Genomic DNA, 27,138 nt, shown 5'->3' with positions numbered 1-27,138 from the left:
CTAGGTAGAACAGATGCAAAATTATTGTTTTAATGCTTCAAAAGGTCATAAGCACAGAGGGATTAGTGACCTTTTTATTTTTTCCTTTTCCTTTCTTTCTTCTGAAAACAGTTCAGTGTTTTTCTAATTCTACTGTAGGTTGCAAGGGTTTTGTTCTGTTCTGGCTGGAATTAACACTTAAAAATAGTAGTGGTTACACTTAGGATATCCTTATTTTTCTGAAACGTATTGTTTCTTTTTCTGCTTATCCTAACATAGGGACAAGATTTAACATAGTTTGACACGTTGCAAAACTGCAAATTTAAGTTGTTCAGTTGATATTTTTCAAATTATGGGGAAGATGAAGTGCTGTCCGATTTCTTTTTTAAGTAATACTAGAGATACGATTTTCTTTAATGAATGGGTTTAAGGTGATACAAGCATGTTAAATTAACGTGCTAGTTAGTCAATGATGGTTTTCACATTAGAGTCTGAATTTCATATAAGAAGAAAAAAAAAACAGTTGTCATTTAATTACCTGTGTTTAACTACCTCCTACTGAAATAACTTACCTAAGAAGTGAATGTCTTTGTCTCTGGGCTTTAATAAACAGGGACAGTGATCCTCTCCTATCACAAAGTAAGCATTTTGGGGGAAAAATTAACTAATTTACTTCAGAATATATTCTGTCTACAGTAAAATATCTTCTAGGGAAATCAACATTAAACTGCAAACAATCATACGTTAGGAATGGCTAACCAATAAGAAACTGCTTTTTTTTTAGGGGGGGGGGAAAAATAGTCAAAAGTGATTCCCAAATCTTGATCTGCAGACTGTAGCAAGTTGTTTATATCCTGTGCTTGTAATTGTTTCAAACAGTGTTTTCAGATTCCTTGAAAAATTGATGAAGTTGTAGACTATTGCATGGAAGTGTCTGAGGGATGATGATGCTGGGTCAGAAGAGTTGGGAACTATATATTTAACTTGGGATTTAACCGGTGCCTTAAATACTTCAATCTAGATCAGTGTTTGTTCCTCCCTTTACTCTCTTGTGCTAGAAAAGAATCCAGTTTATTTAGAAAGTGTACAAGAGATGTGAATGTGCCGTGACTTTCTCCCTGCACTGCAACTCCACCTCCATCTCAATTGCACCTTTTGAATTTTCTCTTTTAGCTTGTAACACTTCAGGAAGCTAAATTGCTGCTAAATGAGGATGACTACCTTATTAAGGCTGTATATGACTACTGGGTAAGAAAGCGTAAGAATTGCAGAGGGCCATCTCTCATCCCCCAAATCAAACAAGAAAAGAGGGATGGCTCCACCAACAACGACCCTTACGTTGCCTTCCGGAGGAGAACTGAGAAGATGCAGACAAGAAAGGTAACTTGGCAAACTTCACTGTTTTAAATTCATCATTTTAAATCCCGCAGTGATAGGAATCCATTTTGATTCCTACCCAGCATCTTGCAGGATGTGTCCTGTGGTATCCACAGTTACTTGATCTGATTGTCTCTATTAATAGTTGCAATATTGGATGACCTGGTTGAATCTCAGACCTGCTGTATAGGGTAGTCAGTGTGTAATCCATCAGTTCTCCATAGGCAATTTTCAGTCTGTCTTTTTTTTTTTTTTTCTCTTTTAAGAAAGCTGAAACTCAAAGGGCAACTTATAGATATTGGCACATAAACAAGCAGCTGTGGGACTTGCTAGGTTGCAAACTTCCCCTTCCATGAAAAAGGGGAAAACAATCTTCCATTTGCCATGGAGTAAATAGTTCAGGTTTTGCATTTGTAGCATGAATTGATTTGAACTAGGAAATCTGTAATCACTTGGCACTTTCATCAACTTTGTACACATACGTACGCAACCTTATTGTGTGCAGAATCAAGGTGGAAAAAGTGTTTTAGGAACCAAGTCTTGAGTTCCTTGTTCTGACAAACTTCTACTGGGTTGATATGGAATCTGAGCGGAGAAAACATGGGGGGAAATGGCTGAAAAGTTCTTTTTCAGCTTAATCTTAGTTGGGTTTTGTTTGCTTTTTGTGGCTTTGTCTGCCAACTAGGTTACGCTTTAGGAAAAGTTTCTGCTGAGTGTACTCGTGATTCTCACTTGCAGCAGCATTATGTAATTTTTTTTGCTATTTATGCCTCACAGGTTTTGCTTTTGACTTAAGATTTGTTTAATCTTTCAATAGAATCGAAAGAATGATGAAGCATCTTATGAGAAGATGTTAAAATTAAGAAGAGAGTTTAGCAGAGCCATAACAATTTTGGAGATGATTAAGAGAAGAGAGAAAACAAAACGCGAGCTATTGCATTTAACATTAGAAGTTGTCGAGAAAAGGTAAAATTGCAGATTATCTCTGTAAGAAGTCATTTATAACACCAAGGTTTTAATTTTCATCATTGTTTGAAAATGCCTCCTGTAATTTATTTCTGTATGGGTGCTAGTCTTCTGCACGCGTGCATGGCTGAAGGCTTCTATAGCACCGTAAACTTCAGAAGCTGAAGTAGAAGGGTTTTGTGCAGACTGTTTGCCTGTTTTGTCTTTCAAACATTTCCCAGTGGAACTGCGGTATTACATTTTTAATTGTGGGTTTTTTTTAAGGTACCATTTGGGTGATTATGGAGGTGAAATCCTCAATGAGGTGAAGCTTAATAGACCTGAAAAAGAGATGAGCACAACTCCATCCACTCTTCATAATGGAAATCATCACAAAGTTCAAGAATGTAAAGTTAAGGTAAGCTTTCTTCTGCTGCGAGTCTTCATCATTCTTTTGGATATACCCTGCAGGCGTCTGCATTGGAAAACTGCCTTCGAGTATGGCAGCCTCCTACTCAGGAGACCGGGAGACTGCTAGGCTTGCTTCCAGTTTAATGTTTGCTGTCTTTCCCACCTAAGTTTTAAAACAATTGGCTAGCATTGCTGTTTGTTTCTTTAAACAGCTGCATTGTAGTAGTCTTCATTTTTCTTCTCGGTTCCGTCTCTTCCATTGTAAGGTGGTGTTCACATCAAAGTGTCAAATGGACATCAGGACCTCCAGGAGATGGCAAAGTATAGTGACTTATTTTTCCTTCTCCCTTCAAAGGGAGACTGGAGCAGTGAATTTTTCTGCTAGGGTTGTCCATGAGTACTGACTGGCCCGCAGTGCAAAGATAGTCCTGAAAATACAGGATTTTGCTGAATTACAGCTAGAATGGTAAAGGATTCTAGAAACTATTCCGAACTGTTTAAGTGATCTTTGATTAGTAACATTTCCAGGCACAAGAATGCAACTGTTGCATCTTTTTCCAGCTGTCAACAAGATAGAAGCAACTCATGTTTTAAAAAACACTTACTGGAATTTGTAGTAGTTTGTTATTACTGAGGCCTGTACACTTCTTGGTAATGCTGAGTAGGCATTTTGATATCTGCCACTGCTTGGCCCTCGGTATTAGGCAAGTCGCAAACATAGGGAGGTGGAAGAAAGAGTGGCTAAATTTAGGAGCCTTCAGTTTCTGCACAGGGATGGAAGGCTGCTCGGAGAGAATGAGTGCAGAAGGATGCAAGACTTGAGTTGCTGTGTGTCACGCGCTAGTTACTTTGTCTTTCTAAAACTAGCAAAGTTGTGGAATGCTGTACTTAACACTACTTTGACAAAGGTCTGTCTTTACATTTTTTTTAATCTGTACAGAAACCCAGTAGATCTAGTTTTATTTTTATAATTGACCTTGTTAGTAACATCTGGAGAAGTAGTAATATAAGAATAATCCATAGCTACAAATGCTAAACTTTAATGGTTTTATTTTTCTCTTGTCTCATGAAGAAACATATTCCACTCAGGAAAAAAAATAAGAAAATTACGTCAAAGGAAACTCTGTATCTTCTGTCACCATTCAGATCCCGTACTGAATCGGATCGTAATGTTTTGTATACTTATGATCTTCCTACCAGGACAGTCTTTACATCTGTGCAGGAAAGAATTAAAATACTTTTTTCCAGAGGATCCTAGTTAACCATGACTATGACTGTAGCTGTTGGTTGTGGAGATGTATGGTTCCAGTAGAATTAAATGGAAGATAGTAGTATAGTCATAAGCAGGTTACGCTACAAGCAGCAGTACTGACAAATGTATCCATCATCTTGGGGTAATGCCTTTAAAATGACTACTTAAGAATAAGGTTTGGGGTTTTTTTTGCAGTTAATACAGCCATTAATTGCAAAATTAACTGCTTCTCATCTTAGCATAATTGTATTATTACAAATGGTTGCTCTGCTTGTCTTGTTTCTATTTCTTCATAGCATATTTCCTTTAATTGTTACTTAAGCCATAAGTATCTTTTGTCCTTCTTGGGAGCTATCTTTGCTTTAAAACATAAATACTAGACGGTCATGTTTTTAAAATGAACAAAACCCCCAAACAAACTAAAACCAAACCACAAGTTTCCACTGCAAGCCATTTTAATGTCATCATTATAGTTAAGCTCACTGAACTGAGTACAGTATAGAAAAAGGGTAAGACCTGATATTCCGCTGTTAATGTGACAGGGAAAAAAATGCACCCAACTTTGAATTAAGACGTGTTTTTGAGGAAATAACCTGAAATACTAGTTGTTATAAAATGCTTGGACGTAAGGCGGGAGAGTTGAAGGCCTTGTGAAATTTGTATTTAGCACCCACGACACCTAGCGGTCGCTGAATTTAATACAAATCCATTGCCTTGGTTCTCGCGCAGGAATTTTGTTACGCTTTCTCTCTCCCATCTCCGGTCATGAAGCTGAGCTCCATTACTGGAGTTAGTTTCAGTCAGGCATTTCTTGATAAGTGGTAATTTGGGGTAAATTTAAACACTTCTTCAAAACTGCGCTGGCTTTTACTTGTAATTGAGAATTTTGCAAGCCAAGTAATCTTCCTTTTAAATTAAAAGCTTTGAAGTTTAATAGCATTTGTGTTCAAGTGAACAGTTTAATATTGATGGAGTTGCTTACTACAGAGGGTTTATGTTGGCAAAATCTTAACTAGCAAAACCAAGTAACATAATGTCTCTTCAAAAATATAAACTGAGAAACATGAAACAAATTAGATTGTTTCTTTTGAACGTATCTGAGCAGTTCAGAAAACTGAAAGTGCTTGCTGTAGAAAACTGAGATTTCAGAAAATCTGAACAGCTTTCAGTCTGTTTATTGATAAATATCTGTAAAGACTATCAGAGGTAAAGTTCTGGGTTTTTTAATGTTTTAAATAAATTTTGCATTATGTGTCTGAAATAGTCTGCAGATGCTGCATGTTGGGAAGCCTTGGAAGATAAGCAGTCATGTCTTTAAGGCATGAGAAGAGGAAAGGTTAATTATTTTTTTAAACCTTTTGTTTGTTTTTCACAAACAGCATCCTCATCATTCATCTCTAAAGGAGGAGGTGTCAGATGTTGTACGTCAAAAGAAGAAGTATCTAAAGAAACCTAAACTAGAGTGCGTAGTAACTCCTCAACAGCCCTCTGCTGAGCCCTTGCCTGTTATCAACAAGAGTGATATTAAACAGTACGACTTCCACAGTTCAGATGAAGATGAGTTCCCGCAGGTAATACTCTGTTACAAAATCTCAGTGTACAGAAGGTAGACATTTCAGTTGCCTGTAATTTGGCCAGTCGAGCTTGAAATGGAGAATAACTCTGTTGGACAGTGGAGATTTATATAAGATACTTGCATAAACTATGAGTTTTTCTTCTTCGAAACTATGCTTCAGAGAAGCTTGAATTTAATATATAAATGCGGAAGTTCATATTATATAAATATAAACTTGTCTAAGTCAATAAAATTATATTTTATAAATGCGGCAGTTGGAAGAATGACTTTGCTTTCTGGTCTAGGTACCCTCACCAGTATCAGAAGCAGAAGAAGAAAATGATCCTGATGGACCTTGTGCTTTCAGGAGAAGAGCAGGATGCCAGTATTACGCTGTAAGACTATCTGCTGTTGGGTTTAGTGTGGTGGGTTTTGTTACGTTGTGTGGGTTTTTGTTTGTTTGTTTTGTGTTGTTTTAAATATAGATTGGCATAGTGCTAATGTAGTAGTTCTTCCGTTCCCACTTTCACCACCAAAGCTTTGATGATTTGGTGAATCCAAAGACAATCATTTTCAGCCTTCACAAGAATTACTCTTTGTACTGTTCCTCTGTGATTACCTGAAGGTAATATAATGTTTGCCTGCAGACCAGTTCAGCCGCTGTTAAGAAGGGAGATTTTTTTTTTTTTGTCCCCCTCAGTTTTCTTAGCATGTCCTTTCTTCCCAGCTCTTAGAGCTTGTTAGAGTTAGATACTAGTTGTCCCAGTTCTGAGACCTGCTGAGAGATATTCCTGGGGCATCGAGTAGCATCTGCTACTGAAGCAGAGGGGTTTCATCTGTTGAGGATTTTTTCATACAGTTAAGTCAAAATTTTCTTTTGAAATCAGTGCAAAATGTAGATATATTGAAAAACTTAAGGTTGCAATTGCAAGAATGTGCAGAGGACAGAGGCTGATGATAGATGTCCTGTCATTGTCTCAGACCACTGACAGTGAAATTTTTTTACCAACCATACGCTTATAGATGGGGAGCTTTAGGCTGCAGAGGAGCAAGAAAGGCAACACACCGCTATAATGGGTCTGGTTTTAATTTGCTTGCTTCCCGTGGGAAGAATGAAGTTACACGACAAAATAAAGGCTACACAATTAAAACCACTTAGAGAAGTCATTTAGTCGCTAGGTAGGCTGTTTCAGAAGCCCAGACATCCCACAGAATACTCAAATTATAGCATGGGCATCTCCCACAAGTTGCGCTGAAAGTTCTTTGCACAGGTCAGACGTGCGCTGGCACCTGCTCCTGCGCTTGCCTTGCAGTGTCCTGCTGCGTGCTAGTCGTTTCCAGAGTACCACAGACAACTCGATCTTTCCAGGAATTATGCCATTATTTTTAACTACTCTTCTCCTTTTAGAGATTTGTTAGTGGGTGACTTAAGAAATACTTGTCTCTCTGCCACCCGTTTTTTGTGTGGCCTCTTAACTTACTTATTCTTTTGGGTCGGGTGAGGTTTTTTTACATCTAGTCACCTTCTCTGCCTGACTCCAGAGGGTTAGTTGAAGCTTCTCTCTTGCTTAGAATTTATCCTACTTTTTTTTTCTTTTCCCCTTGGCCTGTGAGTTAACTCCTTTGCCAAAAGAAGTTGAAACGACTGAAAACTTGCATTTTCATTCTTTTCTGTTACTTTTCTGTTGCTGTTTAGAAGCAAGTTATTTGACAGCCTTCATGTTAGCCTTTTAAGTTTGGGTTTTTTTTTTAACTACTGAAGCCATTTGAGCTTTGGTTAACTCTTAACATAAATTGCTTCAATCTACAGCACTACTCTTGCTGTAGGTTTAACCTAATCCCAAAAATTGATTATTTTAATGGATATTTATTAACCTGTCATATAAGACATTGCAGACAGCACACAGCATTTCTGCTTGTAAAGATTATACAGTTTTGAGTTCATAATAATAACAAAGATATTCATGGAGTGATAAAAATGCCCCAAGGTAAGCCGATACAGAAAATACACTGTTGGGATCCAGTACTTGAGTGCTGTGTTGAATGCTGGCCATTCAGATCAGTGTCCGTGACCTTTGTTTCGCAGTATGTGTTTCATGAGTAAAACTAAACTGCAAATTTAGGATCCCCTTTTGAAATGACCTACACACTTAGGTTGCAAGCTAGCTGAGTTGGGAATTGTCACTTTGCTTTGCACAGCTGGTGATTCAGCGGGATCTTTGATAAATGAACAGGCCGCCTTGGCATTTCCTTTGTCACAATAAGTACTAAGTATTCTTCTGTAGCATGATGGGTGTTGGTCTCTTCTCCCAAGTAGCTAGCGATAGGACAAGAGGAAATGGGCTTAAGCTGCGCCAGGGGAGGTTTAGACTGGAAATTAGGAAAAATTTCTTTACGGAAAGGGTGGTCAGGCATTGGAACAGGCTGCCCAGAGAGGTGGTGGAGTCACCATCCCTGGAGGCGTTTAAAAAACGGGTAGATGTGGCACTTCGGGATATGGTTTAGTCTGGTCTACCCTTGATTAGTCTAGAGTGGGCTTGGTAGTGTAGGTTAATGGTTGGACTGGATGATCTTAAAGGTCTTTTCCAACCTAGATGATTCTATGATTCTATGATACTTAGCACTGGAGTTGTGCATATGGTTTTGGGGTATTTATATCCATTATTTTTCATAAACTCATTTTTACAGACAAAAGCTTTTATGATACTGACCCTTACTAGCGGGATTAGACAAATTCGTGAGAAGGATAGATAGGCCCTCAGCTGATTACAAAGCAAAGTCAAGGGTGCAGCCTTGCCTGCAGGAAATCCTTTGGCTTCTAAGAGCCTGAAGCTCAGAGGCTGTAACAAGAAAAGAATTGCTCCCTGAATTTTATAGCTTGTGATGAATCACCAGGAGAGGCATTATCAGACAGGAGGTACTGGGCCAGGTGGACCTGTGTCTGAGTAGGACAGTTTTGTGTGTTTCTGGGCAGAATGAAGTAATTCTGGCTTGTTCTGTATTTTGGGTGTGGCATCTAATTTTATGACTAATCAAGGAAAAGAGGTTTTTCTGCTTCATGAATTCATGTAATTTTTTTTTTTTTTTAAATCTTCTAAGTCCTTTTATGATCCGAGCATATTAATCAACTGATAATTCTATGGGCATTTTCAGCATCTTCTGTACCGTAGCCTGTGCATGATAATCACTTAGTAGTAACCTAATCAAAGTATAGACTCTAAATGAGTGCAAAATTGCCTTTGCTTTTTTCTTTACAGCCTCGTTTGGACCAAACTAATTCTTCATATGAAAACCCAGAATTGGCAGAATTGGACAAACTGAGGTTCAGGCATTGCCTTACAACCCTTACAATTCCAAGAAGGTGTATAGGATTTGCAAGACGACGAATTGGCAGGGGTGGAAGGTACAGTTGCGTTATTTTTACTCTTCATTCCCCTCCAAAGGATAAAAGTATTAGGGAGAGATAGTTAAACTAATGTCTTTTTTTCATCCTCTTTAATCAGGGTTATAATGGACCGAATATCCACAGAACATGATCCTGTCTTGAGACAGATAGACCCGGAAATGCTGAACAGTTTTTCAAGCTCTTCCCAGACTTTAGACTTTTCTTCTAATTTTTCACGGACCAATGCTTCCAATAAACGTTGTGAAAACAGACTGTCCCTTTCTGAAATACTAAGCAATATCAGATCATGTCGACTGCAGTGTTTTCAGCCAAGGCTACTAAATCTACAGGACAGTGATAGCGAAGAATGTACCTCATGGAAACCAGGGCAGACTGTGAATAATAAAAGAGTTTCTGCAGCGTCTGTAGCTTTATTGAACACCAGCAAGAATGGCATATCAGGTAGGCAAGGATTTGAATTCTTCTGGAACTTAAAATATTGAATTCTGGTGGTTTTACTTGTGACTGGACTGATAACTTCTTCAGCAGTGACATGTACCTAAATCGGAGAGACAAGCTAATTATTTTGTATTTCTTAGAATATACAGAAATTTTCCACAAACAGTCCTCTTCCTCCTGCTGTTATTTCAGTTTCAGTGGAATCTTGATAACGTGCTGGACTTAAACAGGCATTATCCAAAGGGGGGATTCTGCTCGCATTTGAGAATTGCCTAGGTGTGATTGAGTCTTAAAAACTTCAATTGGCCTGAAGTTTAAGGAGAGAAGAATGCTCCTTATAAATGCAAAAGAAAAGCAGTTGGTTTCTTGGAGGGGGGGTGTCTTTTTTTGGTGTTGGAGTTTTTCTTTTTAAGGCTTGCCAAAACACCTCAAAACCAGTAGTAAGTTAGTAAGCATGCTGAGCAAGCACGAAAAAGTCTGAAAACGGCGCTTTCTGTTAATGTTTGTCAGAGTAAAAATTTTGACGCTGGAAGCGTCCAGTGATGCACCTTCTTTGTCGATTTTTCAGAAAATCATTAGGCATTGATTAAGTGTGATAGGCCTTTTCCCTTAAATGTCGTGGCTAACTCTCATAGCCAGTGCAGCCATCTCTTACCGTTCAGCTTGATGACCTGATAGCTCCAGACGAGCAAGACAGCCATTCCAATAGAAACAGTTTTACTTTTTTTTTTTAAGTTTCTTGTAGTATTTTCACAAGAATATAAAATATATGCAACAGTTCTGATCTTTGTAGACCCTTTGTTAGCGATTTGGGTATGGAAGCACTAAAGTTGGCATAAAAGCCACCAAAAGAAAAAATTGCTTTAAGCTTACATTAGCAGTCTTTACATCACTTGCTTCATGTACTAGGATTTGTAATTGCTTAAGTTTTAGCATTGTCACTCCTTTATAATTGTAAAAGGATGTATGATTCTTTAAAAAGCTGAACAACTGGAGGTATGCCAAAAGAGATCTGCTACCAAGCATCAACAAGTGTCTGAGTATTTTCCTACTCTGTTGTGCATATCCAGAATTAGGTATTGTAAAACAGCGTAATTAGATAATATAATAGGCTGATTCTGAGTTCCATAATTAACTTTATGTGGATGTGGAATGGTCTGCGTCTTTTAAAAGTCAGTTGCAGGATTGGGTGTTTAATCTTCAATAACATACCTTTAGAATTGAGGTGTAGAAATTAGATTTCTTGAAAACAAAAGCAGTTTTCTCTATGTTATGGCTTTAAATGACTGAGCGTTAGCTTATTAACTAACAGTGTAGTGCTGACATAAGCACAGAATATTTACTTTCATAACTTTCCAGTATGGTCATTGCAACTTTTATATTGTTCTCTCTTTCTCATGAAAAGATTTGCACAAGAATATTTTTCTGCTCTATGAAGAGAACAGACATGATGTGCTATGGTTGTATTTTGTATAATTTTTTTTTTCTGTAAGGAACTTGAAGGGCTGGAGGAGAGTTGCACCTGTAGCAGAAAGGGGCAGTTTTGCATGATGGGATTCTTGATGAGCATCAAGAGATGTCTTTCTGTTTTCTGCATTTGCTTTAAGAAGGAATACTAGTTGTCAGAATTTATTTTTTCTGTAGAATTTTTTGTGATAATATATTAAATATCGATCGATTATTTAAGGATTAGCTAGATGTAAAACTTTGAGGCTTTGAATTCTGCTCTTGAGGAGACTTTCCCCCCCTGAGGGTGGTCTACCTAAAAAAACCTAGGAGAATATTTTGGGATGGAAGCTGATATACCTGATTTTAATAGTATATGAAGAAATGAGTGAAGGAAAAAGGTTGAAGAGATTAGTGAAATCTTCATACCTGGCTTTAGTATAAATGAAGATGGCAGCAGTGGAAGGGAATTCCAGTAGCTAGAGGAAAGATGGCACATAGTAAGTAAACAAAAATGAGAACAGTGTTTAAGCAGTATGTTCAGGGAACGGGGGGGCCTGTGTTTTGGTAGGGAATTGTGTATACACAAGAAAAAGATGTCAGCCCTTCCTGATGCAGGTATTACCACCACCAAGAATAAAAATTCCAAATTGTTGGTGCTACGTGGCAAATTAATGACAGACCTGATACACGCATGTGGACTAGCACTCATGTACTTCAGGATTTGTACTGTTGGGGGAAGAGAACTAAAGGAAAGGGTGGAGAAATATGCCTTTTAATGATGGGAGAGACTATAGAGAAATATCTAAAAAAAATGTATAAACCCAAATCTGATGGATCTAAGCAGCTTTGTAGAGGAATAGTAATTAACTTATGTTATGTAATCTTAGAAAGCACCTGAGGAATACATTTAGATTAGAACAGAGATAACTCAGTAGTTGAAGTACATGATGCAGGGAAATTTATGGTTATGGAAGACCTCTTTCTTTCCAGATTTAAATTACAAAACAGACCCGGTAATTCTGCTGAAGGATCAGATGCAATAGACAACAGAACTTGCAACAAATAACTGAGCCAGCAAGAGGCACTGCTGTTAGTTTGGTGGTTTTTGTTTGGGTTTTTTTTTTCTCCTTAATGCACAGTGAGTAAATTTTAGAAGGGCTGGTTCTGCATTAAATGAGCACATGTGCAATCAGTGCATTCATTAAAGTAATTCTGTTTGGGAGGTGATTGTTGAAATCAGTTGATTTTATAGCACACTTAACCTGTAAGCATAAAGCTACCTCTAGAGGGAACAATGACAGTAGTTAAACTGATTGGTTTTGGTTTTTTCTTTTAGTTTAGAGAAGACTTGGAGTTGCTTGCTTTGGTTTTCGGTGCAGAAGAGTATTTAAAGTTATCTCTGCATTATATTTTTCACTTGAATTAAAGCAACTCTTACTCTGATATTTCCTCAAATGCTAGGCATTGTACAAACAGAAGGAAAGACTTATTTAAAAAATGTGTGACTTAGTCTTTTCTTGAAAGTGCCTAATCAGTGCATGAATAAAGAAATGCTGTTTCAAGCTGAATTATTTTCTTGCTCATAAGAATTGCAAATGGGGAAAAGTGAATTTGAGGAACTCAAAGAGACAATGTGACTGAAACAATGTGATCCTTTTGATCAGTTGTGTAAGCCTTTTGTAGTCTTACACACTACATTTGGAAAAGTAAGCTGGTCTCTTTGCCAGAGACACTACCAGAAGAATTCTCTGTTAATCTAAAATGAGATCAGCTGATGAGCTGGGGATACAACTGACCAGCAGGAGAGGTGATGGAGGAAGGAACCTACCAGGAATTTGTAGATGGTACTACTTACGACAGCTAAGTAATACTTAACCTGCTTGCTGAATTCCTAGAGTGCAACTCAGCTCATTTTTGGGACCGAAGAAAGAAGTAGGCTTTAGGCAAAGTCTTCAGCAATTTGCAGTACAGTCAGCGAGTTGCATTTGGCTTCCAGTCCGCTTCGGCTGCCAGTTCCAGTGACCCGCTCAGATAGTTACCCGTTTAGTTACCACGTCCCTAGGGACAAAAGACAACTGCGGATGGTGGCATTCTCAGTTGAAGAACTTTGCTTATGGAACAAGCTTTTACCTTTTAGAGGTTTGGGGGTTTTTTTGCCAGAATTAAATGCCACGTAGAAGTAATTAGATTAATGAAATACCACTTTTGGGGCAGCCTGAAAGATGATCTTTGATTAAAGCCTTCAAGTCCTAAAAGAAGTGGCATAATAATCCAAACCAAAGCTGTCGAGGAGGGGAGCCTGGAAGACTTAATTTCTCATTGACTTTTTACCCCGTTCTGTTGTAGTATTTTGATACAATCAGGCTATGGTAAAATAGAAAATACTGATATTCAGCAGTGGAAGGTAAAATTCTGGTAAATAGAACCTTTTATAGGAAGTAGAGAACACTTGTGCTTAACTATGGCCTTAAAGGCTACCTTAGGATGTCGTAGGAGGGTTGCTATTTTTTTCTCTAGGACCCTTCGATTGTTTGATTTGGCAGAAGCAAAAAGATATTAAATGTGCTAATGAACATCTGCTGTTTTATAACAAGGCTAACAGCTGAGTTCAGTCTGACCACTGAATAAATATCTGGTGATAGGTAGTGAACTGAGTGGAATTTAAATGTGTAAAGGAAGAGTAAGCGATTTTTACATTACTACGGTGATCTTCCCTGTACCTTGTAATGGAGTGTTTCAGGACTTTGTGGTCTGTGTCAAACTGAGGAGGAAGGGAGATTGAAAACAGAATTGATATGTAGGCTAAATTAGATGATCCTCTGAATTAGAGACTGCTTTTTGTATTACATCTTTACAGTCTATAGAAGAATGCAACTTTGAGTTTAGATGAATACCCCTGTACTGCAGACAAATAATAGCTAATGACGGCTAAGTGCAATTTGGGTATTCCTTTGTGCTGTACAAGCTTGTTCCAAAACATGTTTTTTATAAATTGAAAGACATGTTCTGGAATTTGTTACCTCAGAACTTAAAAGTAGAAATACATATATATGTGACGTTACGTAATGCTGTTCTTGGCTCTGTTGCCTTTAGTAATGCAACACGTTTTGGGAGTGTGTTGTGAGGGAACTTAACAGGTTTAGCTGACTGAACTTTGAGTTTAGTGCTTGTAGTATAGGTAAGAATCTTCAAGAGGAACAAAGAACAGGTAATGTGAAATAAATTTGATTTTAGAATATGTTGGAAATCATAATAAAATCCCTAGAATCTAGTCACTGGATTTTTAAGTGCCCTCCTAACGTGGTTGAAGCCTGTTTTAATAATGTGGCAGTAGAGAAGAAGTTTCAGTACTAATTTTTAAATAGTCACACTCTTAATTTTGGTATTTATTCCGAATGGAATTTCAGGACAACTGCGAGTGTTGCAACTAGTAAATTTGAGTCAGGCCCTGAAAGCTAGATCACTTCATATTTTCACGTTAGCTCAGTGTCTCTTGATAAGATGATATTGCTGCAGAATGCAGGTGTTTGAGATGCATGACAGCATGTCTTTGAAAAATATAGTTCAGAATAAACTGCTGAAATGTAGCTAATGGGAATCTTAAAGAGAATTCTCTTTTTACTTCCTGCTAGGAGAACTTAGTTCTCAGGTTGGCATCAACTGCACAAAACTCATGTTGTAACATGAAATGCTTGACGGTGTTTTGAGTTTATCAAGTGTGTAGTTCTTTGGGGGGAGATTACTGAGAACAGCTTTTCTGACTTCACCATTCCCTTCGCTTGTTGAGAGTATGATACTACTGGGGTTGCATTAACCTAGTTCTCATAAATAAACAAACATATGTCACTCTTAAACTCTTACTCCATTTGTGTAAAAAAAAAAAAAAAATTAATTGGCAGAGAAAATCCTGTTCAGATGAAACTTAAGCATTTCCTTCAGGGGGAAAAAAAGTGTCAGGTGGGAAGGTCAGACTGGATTTGCTAAATAAACAGTGCTTTATGGTATTTGCAAACATTTACTAAGTTTTAGGCCTGGAGATCAGCTTTGTCACTGTTTATTAGTTTCTAGTCCTTTCAAGTGAGAATTGGTGTAGAACTGTATACAGACTATTTAAGTACATGGATTCTGGTTGTGCTGTCGAATGCCAGGCGTGCGCTTCCTTTACAGAGGCCATTCTGGTGTGGGAGAAAAGGACAATAGTAAGGGACTGTAGGAAGGGAAGTTGTACAGGAATAAACTGACTGTTTACTGGGAGAGAAGATGCCCACCTCAGCCCAGCGTACATCTTCCTTAGCTGTGCTTTTTAGGACATGCTTGTTTTCTGAAAACCAGGAAAAGAATTTCTTTAAGCTTTTGCTTAAAGCTACTGGAGAGAAAACCACCAAAGATAGGAACTGCTTAAAAGCAATGAAAGCGATGAATGCTTTTGTTATCAGTGGATTCAATGCTAAAAGAACACAACAAACAAATCTAGTTTGACCTTTCCTTTACGTAAGAATATATGAAGGTCTTTGCAAGCATCTAACACAATGTATGTTGTCTTCAACGACTCGTTATCCAGCAGGGATGCACTCTCGCGTTTCAGATGTATTTGTTTTGTGCAGGCCCGTTTAACACTTGCTTCACTTTCTTTTCTGCAGTAACAGGGGGTATCACGGAAGAACAATTTCAGACACACCAACAGCAGTTAGTTCAAATGCAGAGGCAACAACTTGCTCAGCTTCAGCAGAAACAGCAATCTCAGCATTCCTCACAGCAGACACATCCGAAAGCACAGGTAACGCACCTTAAATGTTGTCATATGCCAATATCTTCCTTTTTGCTTACTGTGTTTTTTCATCTCTCCTAAGCTAAATATAACGCCTCAGTAAATAAGTTAAATTTTAGAATGAATGTAGAATGAGTTTTGGTCAAGATGCTTTTCCAGTTTGCTGTATAGTGCCTGGAAAGCAACTTGTGCTGTAGGTAGTACAAACACACCTTGCTTTCATTTTTCTACTTGGAATGAGATCATATTTTAAGTTTCAACATCAAAACCTGTTGGGTTTTTTTTAACATTATATATCATGGCTGCATTTTAAAAGTTGAGTAAGAGGCTTCATATTCTAATGTGTTAGCTGCATCCACAGAGTCAGTCAGTGTACAGTTAGCCAGTGCTCTGTCAAGGCATACTATTTTCACTGGTCTTATCCTCCTTTGTATAAGTGCTCCAAAAAGACTTCTTTATGAAAACTACTCTATGAGGTGATGTATTCTGTTATGAACAGGTGTTCAGTGAGTACTAAAAATTGGTAGCTTCTGAGAGGAAAAAGGTAATTTTGCAGATGTAACTTATTCCTTCCCCATCCCCAGTGTTACTACTTCAGTCTTCTAAGAGAATCACATTTTTCCTCTGTAATGCCTTGCAAGGGAAGAATATAAGGGTTTTTTTTTTTCCTCTCAAGCTTAGTTTTCTGTTAGTTTCTTACCAAGAAAATACAAAAGCTGTTGCTGTTTGTCCCTTCCCCTCAGTGTTTTCTACTTTGATTAATCAGGGATTCTGGGTTGACAGTTACTTACTGTATTTTTTGTAAGTGTAAAGACACGATACCAGAACATTTAAACAAAAGGAATGAATTTGGGATTTTCAAGACGCTGTGAATGTCTATGGAAAGTAATTTTTTTAGTTAATATAAATTGAAATTGCAGGATGATACATTCAGCCATTTCAGGGTATCTTTCCAGTATTTACCAGTCTTTTAGAGAAACTGGACCAATAGATGTCGTGTACTTCCAGAATGCAATGGGCACTTACGCTGTGGTACAAATTTCTCTGTGAGAATGCATGTACCATAAATACTGAAAATTATTTCAACTTGCAGTTGCAGTGTATTTGCTGCCTGGAGACAGAAGAGAGAAGGAAAGTTAAGGCGTAGTAGTTTTTTCTTAAGAGGAAACTTCTCAAACACATAGAACCATAGAATGGTTTGGGTTGGAAGGGACCTTAAAGATCATCGAGTTCCAACCCCGCTGCCGTGGGCAGGGACACCTTCCACTAGAGCAGGTTGCTCCAGGCCCCATCCAGCCTGGCCATGAACACTTCCAGGGATGGGGTACCCACAGCTGCTCCAGGCAACCTGTTCCTGTGCCTCACCACCCTCACAGTGAAGAATTTTTTCCTAATATCTAACCTAAATCTCTGCCCTCTTTCAGTTTAAAGCCATTGCCCCTTGTCCTGTCACTGCACTCCCTGATCAAGAGTCCCTCCCCGTCTTTCCTGTAGGCCGCCTTTAAGTACTGGCAGGCCGCTACAGGGTCTACCTAGAACCTTCTCTTCCCTAGGCTAAACAAGCACACCATGAAAGCGATCCGTCGCGCAAAGAACTGCGTTTGCCATTGACTGGCTGAATTGGGCAGGACTTACTCAGCGCTCACTTGAATGCCAATTTTCAACTTTTCATCAGACTTGTGATACAGAAATATTTAATGTTATGGTGCATTAGATTACATTTAGAAGATGTATTTATGTATTTATTTGCTGGTAATTGTGCATTATAGCAATCTGAACATGGTATTTCATTTTGTACTTGGATAATTATAAAGAAATTTTTTTTTTCGTTCCCACAGGGCTCCAGCACCTCTGACTGTATGTCAAAAACACTCGATTCAGCCAGTGCCCACTTTGCTGCATCCGCAGTGGTTAGCGCACCTGCTCCTAGTCGCAGTGAGGTAACGAAGGAACAAAACACCAGCCACAACAATATTAATGGTGTTGTCCAGCCTTCAGGTGATGATTTCTTAAAACTCGTGGTCTACTGTGAGCTGAGAATGTCAACTGATCTTATTTCTGATTTCTAAAATACTATTTAATAAACAAACAAAAAATCAAACCTATTCATTGTGGTAGTTTAAATATTGTTCTTTAAAGTACTTTTGTGCAATGGCATGCAGGTTAGTAGGATAATAAAACTAGCAAATGCTCTTTTACATTGGAAGAGGAAGCCTCTTCTGTAGGCTTTTATCTTTTAATAATCTGTTATGATGAAAAACGTCAGTGACAGCATTTTAAAATCCGTGTGAATGTGTCATTAAAAAAAAAAAATCAATTGCTTAAAACATGGTTAAGTACTTTGAGAAGGAAATAGGCAAGTTGCTACATTGTTTGGTCATTATCTCACTTGTGTATTCAGACAAAAAACATGCTAATCAACTACTTCTAGTAATTCTTTTGACATTGCTCTAAGTCTCAGGTTTCATTGCGTCTAGAATTCCTCCCAAATTCAGGCAGAAGTGTAGACGCTGGCATTCACTACCTTTCCCCAGCCCTCCTTCTGAACCTCCATTACCAGAAGGTGCTGATGCCATCATGCCGGTGTGGCAGCCATGTTGCTGAGAGACAAACGCTATTTGGCATTTGACTGCCATAACAAATAAAAGGCTTTTAGAGTAATTTGTTGTTTTAATAGCTGATGATGTGATTAGTTTTATAGACCTTCTGCCAGGCTGGGTTAATGATAACATGAAATGAATAGAGGGGGAAAAAACACAACGGAATAAAATCAATATACTGGAACAGTTCCAGGAAAGAGAAAGACATCTATGTGTGATTCTCTAAGATCATATCTGAGAGGGTAATGTTTGGAGGGGTATAAGGTCAGGCACATGGTTGCGTACCGTGTATCGGTGCACGGTACACAGCTTTACAATTGATGAAAACCGTTGCAAATATTGTGCCTATAAAATTAGGCTTCTGTTACTGTTCTAGAGCTGTGAGTGGCAACAATGTAAAATAACTATTTAGGACAGGAAGATTTGTAAATCAGGAAATGTTAGCGAAAAGCAGATCTTCATTTTTTTTTTTTTTCCAGGAAGAAGAATCTAGGGGACAATGTATCTAGTTCCCCTGTGATCAAAATCAGGACAGTGAATAGCTAGGATACCGAGATGCAATGTGAGAACCTCTGGTTTGAATATACCCTGTGAAACCTGGAGTTTCTCACAACTCGGGAGTGCAAACGGAGCACTGCAGTGTAACCTGAAAGTAGTTTTCTACTTGGCCTAGTCTTAGAGCCCTCGTTTTGCTGCCTTGAGGGAGACTGGGCCCCAGAGCCTCTTTATGTTGCCAGCAGAACGAGGTGGGAGGTGAGGAGGTGATTGAAAGCATCGGAGTTTGGCTTCACAGTCGGTCTCCGAGGTTGCCTAGTTGAGGTGTTCCCCATTCAGTTTACTTCTATGAGGAATATTGCCCCTTTTAATTTAAGGTACCTAAAATGAGGTGTGCAAAGCTGGGCAAGGTAAAAATTCTTTGTCATACCATAACTTCTTTCGCTTTATCATGTTCTTGTGAATGAAAAAACACCATGAAATGTTTCTAATGTTAGCTAGAAATGTTTCCAAAATTTTACATTTTGCGAATCTTTAAAAAAACAGATTGTTGCACAATTCCATTGACACCTATACTTAAAGCATTACCCTTGAGGTTAATCTTTGGCTTTGATTCTAAGGAACGGCGTATTTTTAATCAATGACATTTGTTTTATAACAGGAACCTCTCGAACTTTGTACTCCACCAACATGGCTTTATCATCCAGCCCAGGGATTTCAACTGTACAGCTTGTAAGGACAGTGGGCCACACCACCACAAACCACTTAATTCCAGCGTTGTGCACAAGCAGCCCTCAGACGCTTCCCATGAACAATTCTTGCCTGACGAACGCAGTGCACCTCAACAATGTCAGCGTTGTTTCTCCAGTCAATGTGCATATCAATACACGGACTTCAGCACCATCGCCAACAGCCTTAAAACTTGCCACGGTCGCTGCCAGTATGGACAGAGTGCCAAAGGTAACTCCTAGCAGTGCCATCAGCAGTATAGCAAGGTGAGTGCGTAGCGAGCCGGAGCAGCCTTAAGTTACGCTTGCGCTACGTGAACGTCTCCGTAGGCGTGCCCAGCTCTGCGCTGGAGCGCTCCATAGAACTGTTGCCACCTCTAAGAAACTTGTCAGTGTAACTTTGTCCTCACAAACACATCCAGCCGCTGGCATCTTCAGCGCGGCTGTGGCAGACCACCAGAGCTGATTTTGCAGATTAACCCCCAAATAATTTGCACTGATTTTAGGCACCAGTAGTTTTGGTAAACCTCCACTGTGTTTAAAATGGCTTCATTTTAACCATTTTTGTTTGTCCCTTCTCAGGCAGCACTTCCAGGTAGATTCTGTCAAACTCTCCACATGTTCTCTCCGTAACTTTGTGTACCCGTATTGTAAAGATGCAGGCTGGCACATACCCGTTTTATATGTACATACAGATATAGGTGTTATTTATGTGTTAAAATAAACCCAGATATGTGCCAGCCTGCATCTCACGTGTATAGACAGATATTTGTTCTCATTGACCAGCAACACTATTATTTCAGGATACTTAGAAGATGTTTCACAGGAGTAGCAGGAGCTTGCAGTTGGCTAAGTTTTCTGAAAAGGGCAATATTTGGGCTCTGTTTTAAGTCTCTGCTGGATTGTATGATGTTTAAAAAAAAAACACCCACATTTGTTTATGAATTAGAAAAGTAAAAATTGGATATTAGCAAATGTGGCTTATTGATTATTTTCTGACACTTCTGGAGAGGTTAAAAAGAGCTTTCGGAGATGGAAAATTGCATGTATAATTTATTTGCTGCATAGATTGAGGAAAAAAGTATTTTTAAACTAGCAGTCGTGCCTTAAAGCATACTTTTGTATTGTTAATGCATTTAGTTCTTATTTCTCTCAGGTCAGAGGGGTATCTCAAGTCATGTCAGCAAATGCCGTAAAAAGTACCGCCTTAGCTGAATAGGCCTTAAGCTTCTCTACAGAGAATGATAATAAGTTAGAAAAAAAATTAAGATGTCTTGCACTAGTGTGGAATTGGGGTGGGGGTGGAATGCTGTTAGAACGATGCTTTGCTCACTGACAGAATAATTGGCAGTTGATACCGAGCCATCATGGTGTTTCTTGACTTTGCTCCTTCAGGAGACTTTTTAGTACTCTCATCCGTAATTTAGGCTGGTAATTTACAGTTAAATGCAATAATCTTGTAGAAGGGACTGCACTGTTAGTGGAGTGAAAGCAGTTCTCAACTGCCAGTATTTAGGTTTAAATAATCTGTTTCTAGCGCATGGGTGAAGGTTTCTCCCCGATCAAGGCAAGAGCTGTGTAAAAAAAAAAAACACGTAGCACGTGTAAGAAATGCTGAAAACCGCGTAAGGAAATAGTTGGGTTGTACCTGTAACTATCGAATGTTCCTTCTGTTGCAGAGAGAACCATGAACCAGAACGGCTGGGTTTAAATGGCATAGCAGAGACGACAGTAGCCATGGAAGTGACATAACCTCAAACCAGTGTCTCAGCCTGTGCTAATGGTGTCGTCGTTTATATTCCAACTGAATGCAAAATACAGTGCTCTGTGGATCACAGAGAACTAAAATGGACCTAAATGGACTATCATTATATCGTGTATTAAGTCGATATATAATGTAAATTTTGTAAAATTGGGAAAATCACTACCTTGTAAAATAGTTTATTTGTATCATCAATATTATTTCTGTTACTTGAATAGTAGATATTCATCATCATGCTTTTGCACTTGAATTTGCAACTGAATGGATTAAAAAATAATTCTTTAATGGGATCATGAGCATGAAATGGGATCCTGCATCACTTGTTTTAACTATTTATTTTGCCATGTTTACATTTTGTATCTTGTACAAATAAATCCAACTTTGTGTCTAAAAAAAAAAAGTTAAAGATTCATAGCTAGGAAACAAAATTCTTGTAATTTTTTTCTAAAGGAAATGTAAAGTTTTCACTTGGTTCATTTTGTTTCACAATTTGACTAGATGGACTTTTTGGTAAATACTTTAGTGGCATTTCACTGTCAAATATGAAGTTCAAGGCAAAATAGTATTTTCTATTACTGTGCAGGGGAAAGGGATGGATCGATACATGCAAATTTAATGTAGTAACTCACTTTTCCATATATTTTGAATGTATATTTCTATTTATAATACCAGTTTATAAAAAATAATTACACAGGAAAAAAAAAAAGGACTAGGAAAATTATGCATCTAGCACATATAAAATTGTGCAGATATGAGAAAATTTTCAACTGATTACATTTTATCTGAAGACTGCATATTTTAACCGGCTTTAAAACTGTAACACACCACATAAAGGATATTTTACCAGGTATGTATTGCATTATATATCATTGCAATAATTAATTATTGGATGTCTAGATATCGAGCCATCCCAGGTGGTGGGGGGGAGGGAGGGTTGTGGCAAGATTGTCTTTTCAATTTTGGAGAGTTTTCCTGTGGCTACAAGGCAAGTAACGGGTTGGAAAAAGTCTGACTGTAAGCGTTGGACACCTTCGTAGTGTAGTGTTTTAGTGACTTTTTTTATACGGTTCTTGTAAATTAGATACGTGTAGTGGTGTTTCAGAATGTTTGTTTATGCACTAGTTCAGACAACTTTCCCTGTTACTTGTTCTTGATAAGTGAAAACTGCAGGGAAATAAAAATACATATCAAAACATGGACATGTTGCATATGTGTTTCTTTCACAATGTGCAAGCAACGTAAGGGTCGATTTTGGAGGATATCGGTGGTCTTTTGATGATTTTTGACCACAGCATATGCACTTTTTTCCAAAAGGTTTCAGTTTATGTGATTAGTTCCTGTGCTTACAGTCTACAGTAGGGGAGGGATGCTCCGGTAGTTGGGACCTGGGAATGATCGAGACGAGACGGTTTCTTGTTCTGCTAAAGAAACTTCGGGTATTACTTTGGGCAAACCGTTTTGAGTTTTCTGCTGTTTGGTTCTCCACCTGTAATTTGGATAATGTTTCTGTATTTCTTATAAGTCATAGAATCATTGAGGTTGGAAGGAGCCTCAGGATGTTGAGCCCAGTGTCCCACCCTCCCATGTGTCGTGTTGTTCCCCGTCCCCCCCTGAAAAGTCAAGATATGATTTGCCTATGTGTCATGCAGCCAGTGTATTTTTCCTCTTAGCTTTTTATATAAAGATCTATTTTTAATCCAAGTTGTGTTTAAACATGTTTTGTCTTATGTTCTGTAAGTTAAAAGTTCTGACAGTTAAAAACACTTGCAGAGCTTTAAATACCTGGAGCTTGTCAGAAACTCAGATGTCCAAAGATGTCTAAAATTAACTGGTTTTTTGCTTAACTAGCGCTTTCGTTTTCTGTTCGGTATGAAGTCCACAAGGAGAGATGATAACAGATTATATCTGTTGAGAATAGTCGGAGGAACCTGGGACATTTGGTGTCACCGCCTCGGTCAGGCGAGGTGCGGTGGCAGGATTGGGGGTGTCGGCACGAGGGGGAGGCACCCGCGCAAACGCGTCCTTATCCATCGCTGCTTCCGCATCCTGCCTGCAGCCGAACTGCTGCGTCCTGATAAACTGGTCTTTACGTGTGCGTGGTCTTCTCACATACGGCTAAGGTTTTCTGTAGAACCAGGTTCAGACTACCTATGTAGTCTGAAATATGAATGATTTTTTTTTTTTAAAAACAGAATTGTTGCAAAACAGTCTGAAAGGGGGGAAAAAGAAGTTACTCTCCTTGATATATCAAAATAACGTTGCTTCTCTAACATATCCCCCAAACCCTTTTGAGGTTTAACAAAAACGTGAAGTCATTGCTCCTGCGGATTGGAAGTTGTACTCTTAGGAAGCGCAGCTACCGAGCTCTGCGGTACGGACCCTTCTCGCTGCAAACGTACATCACTTCCGTGGCAAACTGGGCCGAACCCAACTCTCGGATCGCTGTGTGTGTATGCCTCGGTGGAGTCTAATCCTCATCTGATGACTTAGAAACTCCAGCTAAAGGTTTTTTAACTTTTAATAGATTCTGGAAAAATGTGAGGTGGAGAAAAGGATTTCGTAAACTCCAAAGGCTGGATGGGTAAGCGTGCTGTACGCTGAATGAGTTTCATTTAAAGGACTGGCATTGATGCAGCTTTACTGTAAAGTACAACTATAAGAGTCATCTTAGGAATTTCTGGCAATTAATTGTGCGCCTCAAGTGCCAGAGGAGGAGAACAATGAATAACAACTGTAGTCTATAGAAATCTTCATTAAAAAAAAAAAAAGGGAAGGAAGTGTTGTTAGAAAGTCTTCTACTTTCTCCTGACGCTGCTGTACAGCAGGGAATACCAGTGACTGAGGTATTTTTGTGCGCTGTCTTAAAAGTGTGTGTGGAGGATACGACCTTTTTTTTAATTCCCTTATTTGATCATCATGCGTATCTGCAATACGATTTGAATAGTGATTTCTGGTTTATTATGTGTTAGGGAATGTTGTTCAGGTAAGACTTGAATGCAGTTTATCTACAGGAATTTATATTGGACTTAAGTGGAATGTGCGGAGTTTTCCCTTAAATGTCAGATACTAGAAAATTACTCTTTTTCTGATAAGGTTTATCTAATTTATAGATTGACTGGAGATTTGGTATGTGTTTAATTGTGGGCATCTTGTTTCTAATTCTGCTGTAGGGCTTCTCCTCCCCTTTCCAAACATCATCCAAACAATACGCTGCTCTGCACAGAGCCACCCCTTTCCTGTAATCCTCTGGAGTTTTGCTGTGGTTTTCCCCCTGCTCCAAACAAGAGGACAGTTACTGCAGCCCTTTGCTGCTTCCCTTAGGCTCTGACTTGGAGATTCCTTTTCCTTCCCTGATAGTCCATTTTCTTCTACTACCTCCAACTCCTTTGTAGGGAATGACAGAAATGTTTCCTATTTCCTTATAACTGATTCTTTTGAAGCGGAATCCTCAGACAGTGCAGCCTTCCAGGAGGTGACCGATTTATCCCGGAGAGGATAAATGGCCGTTGTGCTCGCAGCCAGTCGGCCTTCCTCTCCGTTTCCAGTACTGTTCAGGAACAACTGCTCAGACCTTGAGAACAGAGTGTCCCGGGAGAAATTCACATCTTCAAACAGGAAAGCTCTGAAGGCTGCAGCAAACTAAACACTCGATACAGGGCTGTCGTCTCCACAGGCTTCCTGGATTTGACTGCAGAGAAACGGTTTCAAATCTCACTTCCCTATTTCTTCTGCTTTTAGGTTTTGCAATATTCCGACTTATTCTTAGAAGACTGGAGAATAACCTTCATAAATTGAAGCATGTCTTCACAGTACTGCTGTTTGGGAAAGAAGAAAACGGGAAAGATACCTCTGTAGCGGGAAGAGGAAATGTTTCCTGTGTAGCAGCAGACACAGGCAATATACATTGGGTTAGCTATTAAGATCCAAGTGTTTACGTTTGACCAAAGGCACATGGTGGGTAATTGTTTTTCTTCTGATCTCACCAGCTAATTACGTGGAAAACATTAGATACGGACGATTGCTGTCTGTGAGCCAAAGCAACCCTGGCTCAGTTTAATCTCCCAGGAAAGCCGTCCAGAACGTTCAACGCGGAGACAGCGGCGTGGTGGCACAGGGGGGGAGCCACTGCTCCCTAAAGCAGGGAATGCTTGGAAGGGCATTTCTCGGGAAAAGAGCAGGCAGGTTTAGGGCAAGGGCAGTGTTACTTGAAGCCAGGGAATGCTGTGCACTGGGAGACAGTGGGGAGCAGACGCGCAGCGAGGGCCGTTGTGCCTCCCAGCACGTCCTACCGTAACCGCGTTATCTGGAGCTTTTCCTTCTGGGGAGCCTGTTGCTGGTCTTGAGCAGAGGTCACGTTACAGATACCCTGCCACAGATACATTGCTCCAGCCTACACAGAAATGGTATAGATACTCTGCTACGGATCCATCGCTCCAGCCTACATAGAAATAAAGGAGCCTTCTAGCTATTTGCAGAGTGCCTAAATGCGTTTAACGGCAGCACTTCTCTTGTCGGCCAGTGATAATGTGTGAAAATAGCATACATATGAAATCGGAATATATTTGGGTAATTTTCTTCACAAAGCTTTACTTAAATGGCCAGAAGGGGAATGTAAAGATGCGCTTCTGAGAGAATATAATACCGATTTCATTTCTGTTTGGTAAGAAAGTCCACTGGCTAACGCTATGAGTTCAAAGCAGGCTGCAGCTCTTACTCTCTTACGTTATTCTGTCCTATTAAGCACCTAGCTCACCAAGTACTTCACTTGTGCGCCTGGTCCTCCTGCTAGCGAATACAGAGCCTTCTAGAAGGAGTGACTTCGGAACACTGGCAGGTGACTCCTGTTAACTGCCCGAAGGTAGCTGCGTCTTCGCTGACTGCGTGAGGGACAGCCTAGGAATGCCAGCCTCCTGCTTGCAGGAACCCAGCAGCCGTGTCCGAAGCGAGGTGATGCGAGGTTCTCGCTTGTTCCTGAATTGGTTTGATTGCGTGCCGTCCTGCTGCGGTGACGGTCAGTACCCGAAATGACGTTCCCTGATGTGAGAATGTCCATTTCTGAAGTGCCTTTCTGTTATACAGGAGGAAAAGGGAGTTTGGAGTAAAGTTCCCTGTTTTCTCAGTGACTTTGCTTGTTTCTGAGTCACTTAGTGTATCTCAAAGTGCAGAGTACTCTTTTCTGTGCCCGCTTCAGATTTTTTAATGGTGTAATCTCAAAAAAATTAATGAAGAGTGCCCATGCCAGTTACATTTTGCTATGAATTTAACCCCATTTAATCACAGGCTGTATTGTCACCCAGTGACTACAGTTAAAAAAAAAAAAAAATAGTTGGAACATGACTAAAATCTGAAAACTAAAAGAGAATAACTGTGGAGCAACTGAACTGCTTCCTGCACATGGGCTATGTCCACGCCTCGGGGGCTTTGTCCACTCCTTTCCCTGAATATGAGCATCACCTTCCCATTCTTGCTCCGTACGTAGTCGTGTTGAAAGCGTCAGTCCCTCGACCAGCTGAGAAAACTCCGTAGTGCACGGCAGCATCCCTCCCCGGTCTTGGGGCGGGTGGATGTGCAGGCATGGTGGCCCAAAATCTCCTGTGCAGAAAATTTGAGAGGTCTTGAGCTGTAGAGGTGTGCCAGAATAGCCTTTTCCCTGTACCCCAGTTATGCTGCTTTCCCCCCCCGCCCCCAAAGTTAACGATTGGTTCTGTGACTAAGAATGGGAAAATCTGTTTAGTCCAATCTGGCTCCAGTCCATTACACACTGATTTAACTCTAATACAAATGTGATTACACAGGGAGGATAATGTAGAAAGATCAATTAGAGAGTAAGGGGCAAATGAAGGAGGCAGGCAATTAATTAAGGCTATACTATAGCAGATAAAGAGAAAATTTGTAACAGAACACATAGATCAACCTAAATCCTTTTGCCTGATGGGCGTACACAACCACTGCTTTGGAGTTCTGAGAGAGAAA

General features: G+C 39.4%; 1 protein-coding gene across 1 annotated transcript in view; it reads left to right on the top strand.

Moving 5' to 3' along the window:
• The window catches only part of EPC2 (enhancer of polycomb 2), a 50,661-nt gene extending 28,758 nt beyond the window's left edge, over positions 1-21,903 (top strand). Inside the window, exons 4-14 of the mRNA XM_075710323.1 lie at positions 1,153-1,359; positions 2,174-2,322; positions 2,587-2,719; positions 5,344-5,535; positions 5,825-5,914; positions 8,777-8,922; positions 9,023-9,366; positions 15,453-15,589; positions 17,419-17,578; positions 19,337-19,670; positions 21,083-21,903. Of these exons, the coding sequence (XP_075566438.1) occupies positions 1,153-1,359; positions 2,174-2,322; positions 2,587-2,719; positions 5,344-5,535; positions 5,825-5,914; positions 8,777-8,922; positions 9,023-9,366; positions 15,453-15,589; positions 17,419-17,578; positions 19,337-19,670; positions 21,083-21,155 (1,965 nt within the window). The 3' untranslated portion in view covers positions 21,156-21,903. The remainder of the gene's footprint in view (positions 1-1,152; positions 1,360-2,173; positions 2,323-2,586; positions 2,720-5,343; positions 5,536-5,824; positions 5,915-8,776; positions 8,923-9,022; positions 9,367-15,452; positions 15,590-17,418; positions 17,579-19,336; positions 19,671-21,082) is intronic.
• The last annotated feature ends 5,235 nt before the right edge of the window (positions 21,904-27,138 follow it).

Source organism: Pelecanus crispus, chromosome 5 (genome assembly GCF_030463565.1).
Source record: "Pelecanus crispus isolate bPelCri1 chromosome 5, bPelCri1.pri, whole genome shotgun sequence".
NCBI classification, from domain to species: domain Eukaryota; kingdom Metazoa; phylum Chordata; class Aves; order Pelecaniformes; family Pelecanidae; genus Pelecanus; species Pelecanus crispus.
Note: the sequence above shows the minus strand (reverse complement) of the source record. Positions and strands in the feature narration are given on the sequence as shown.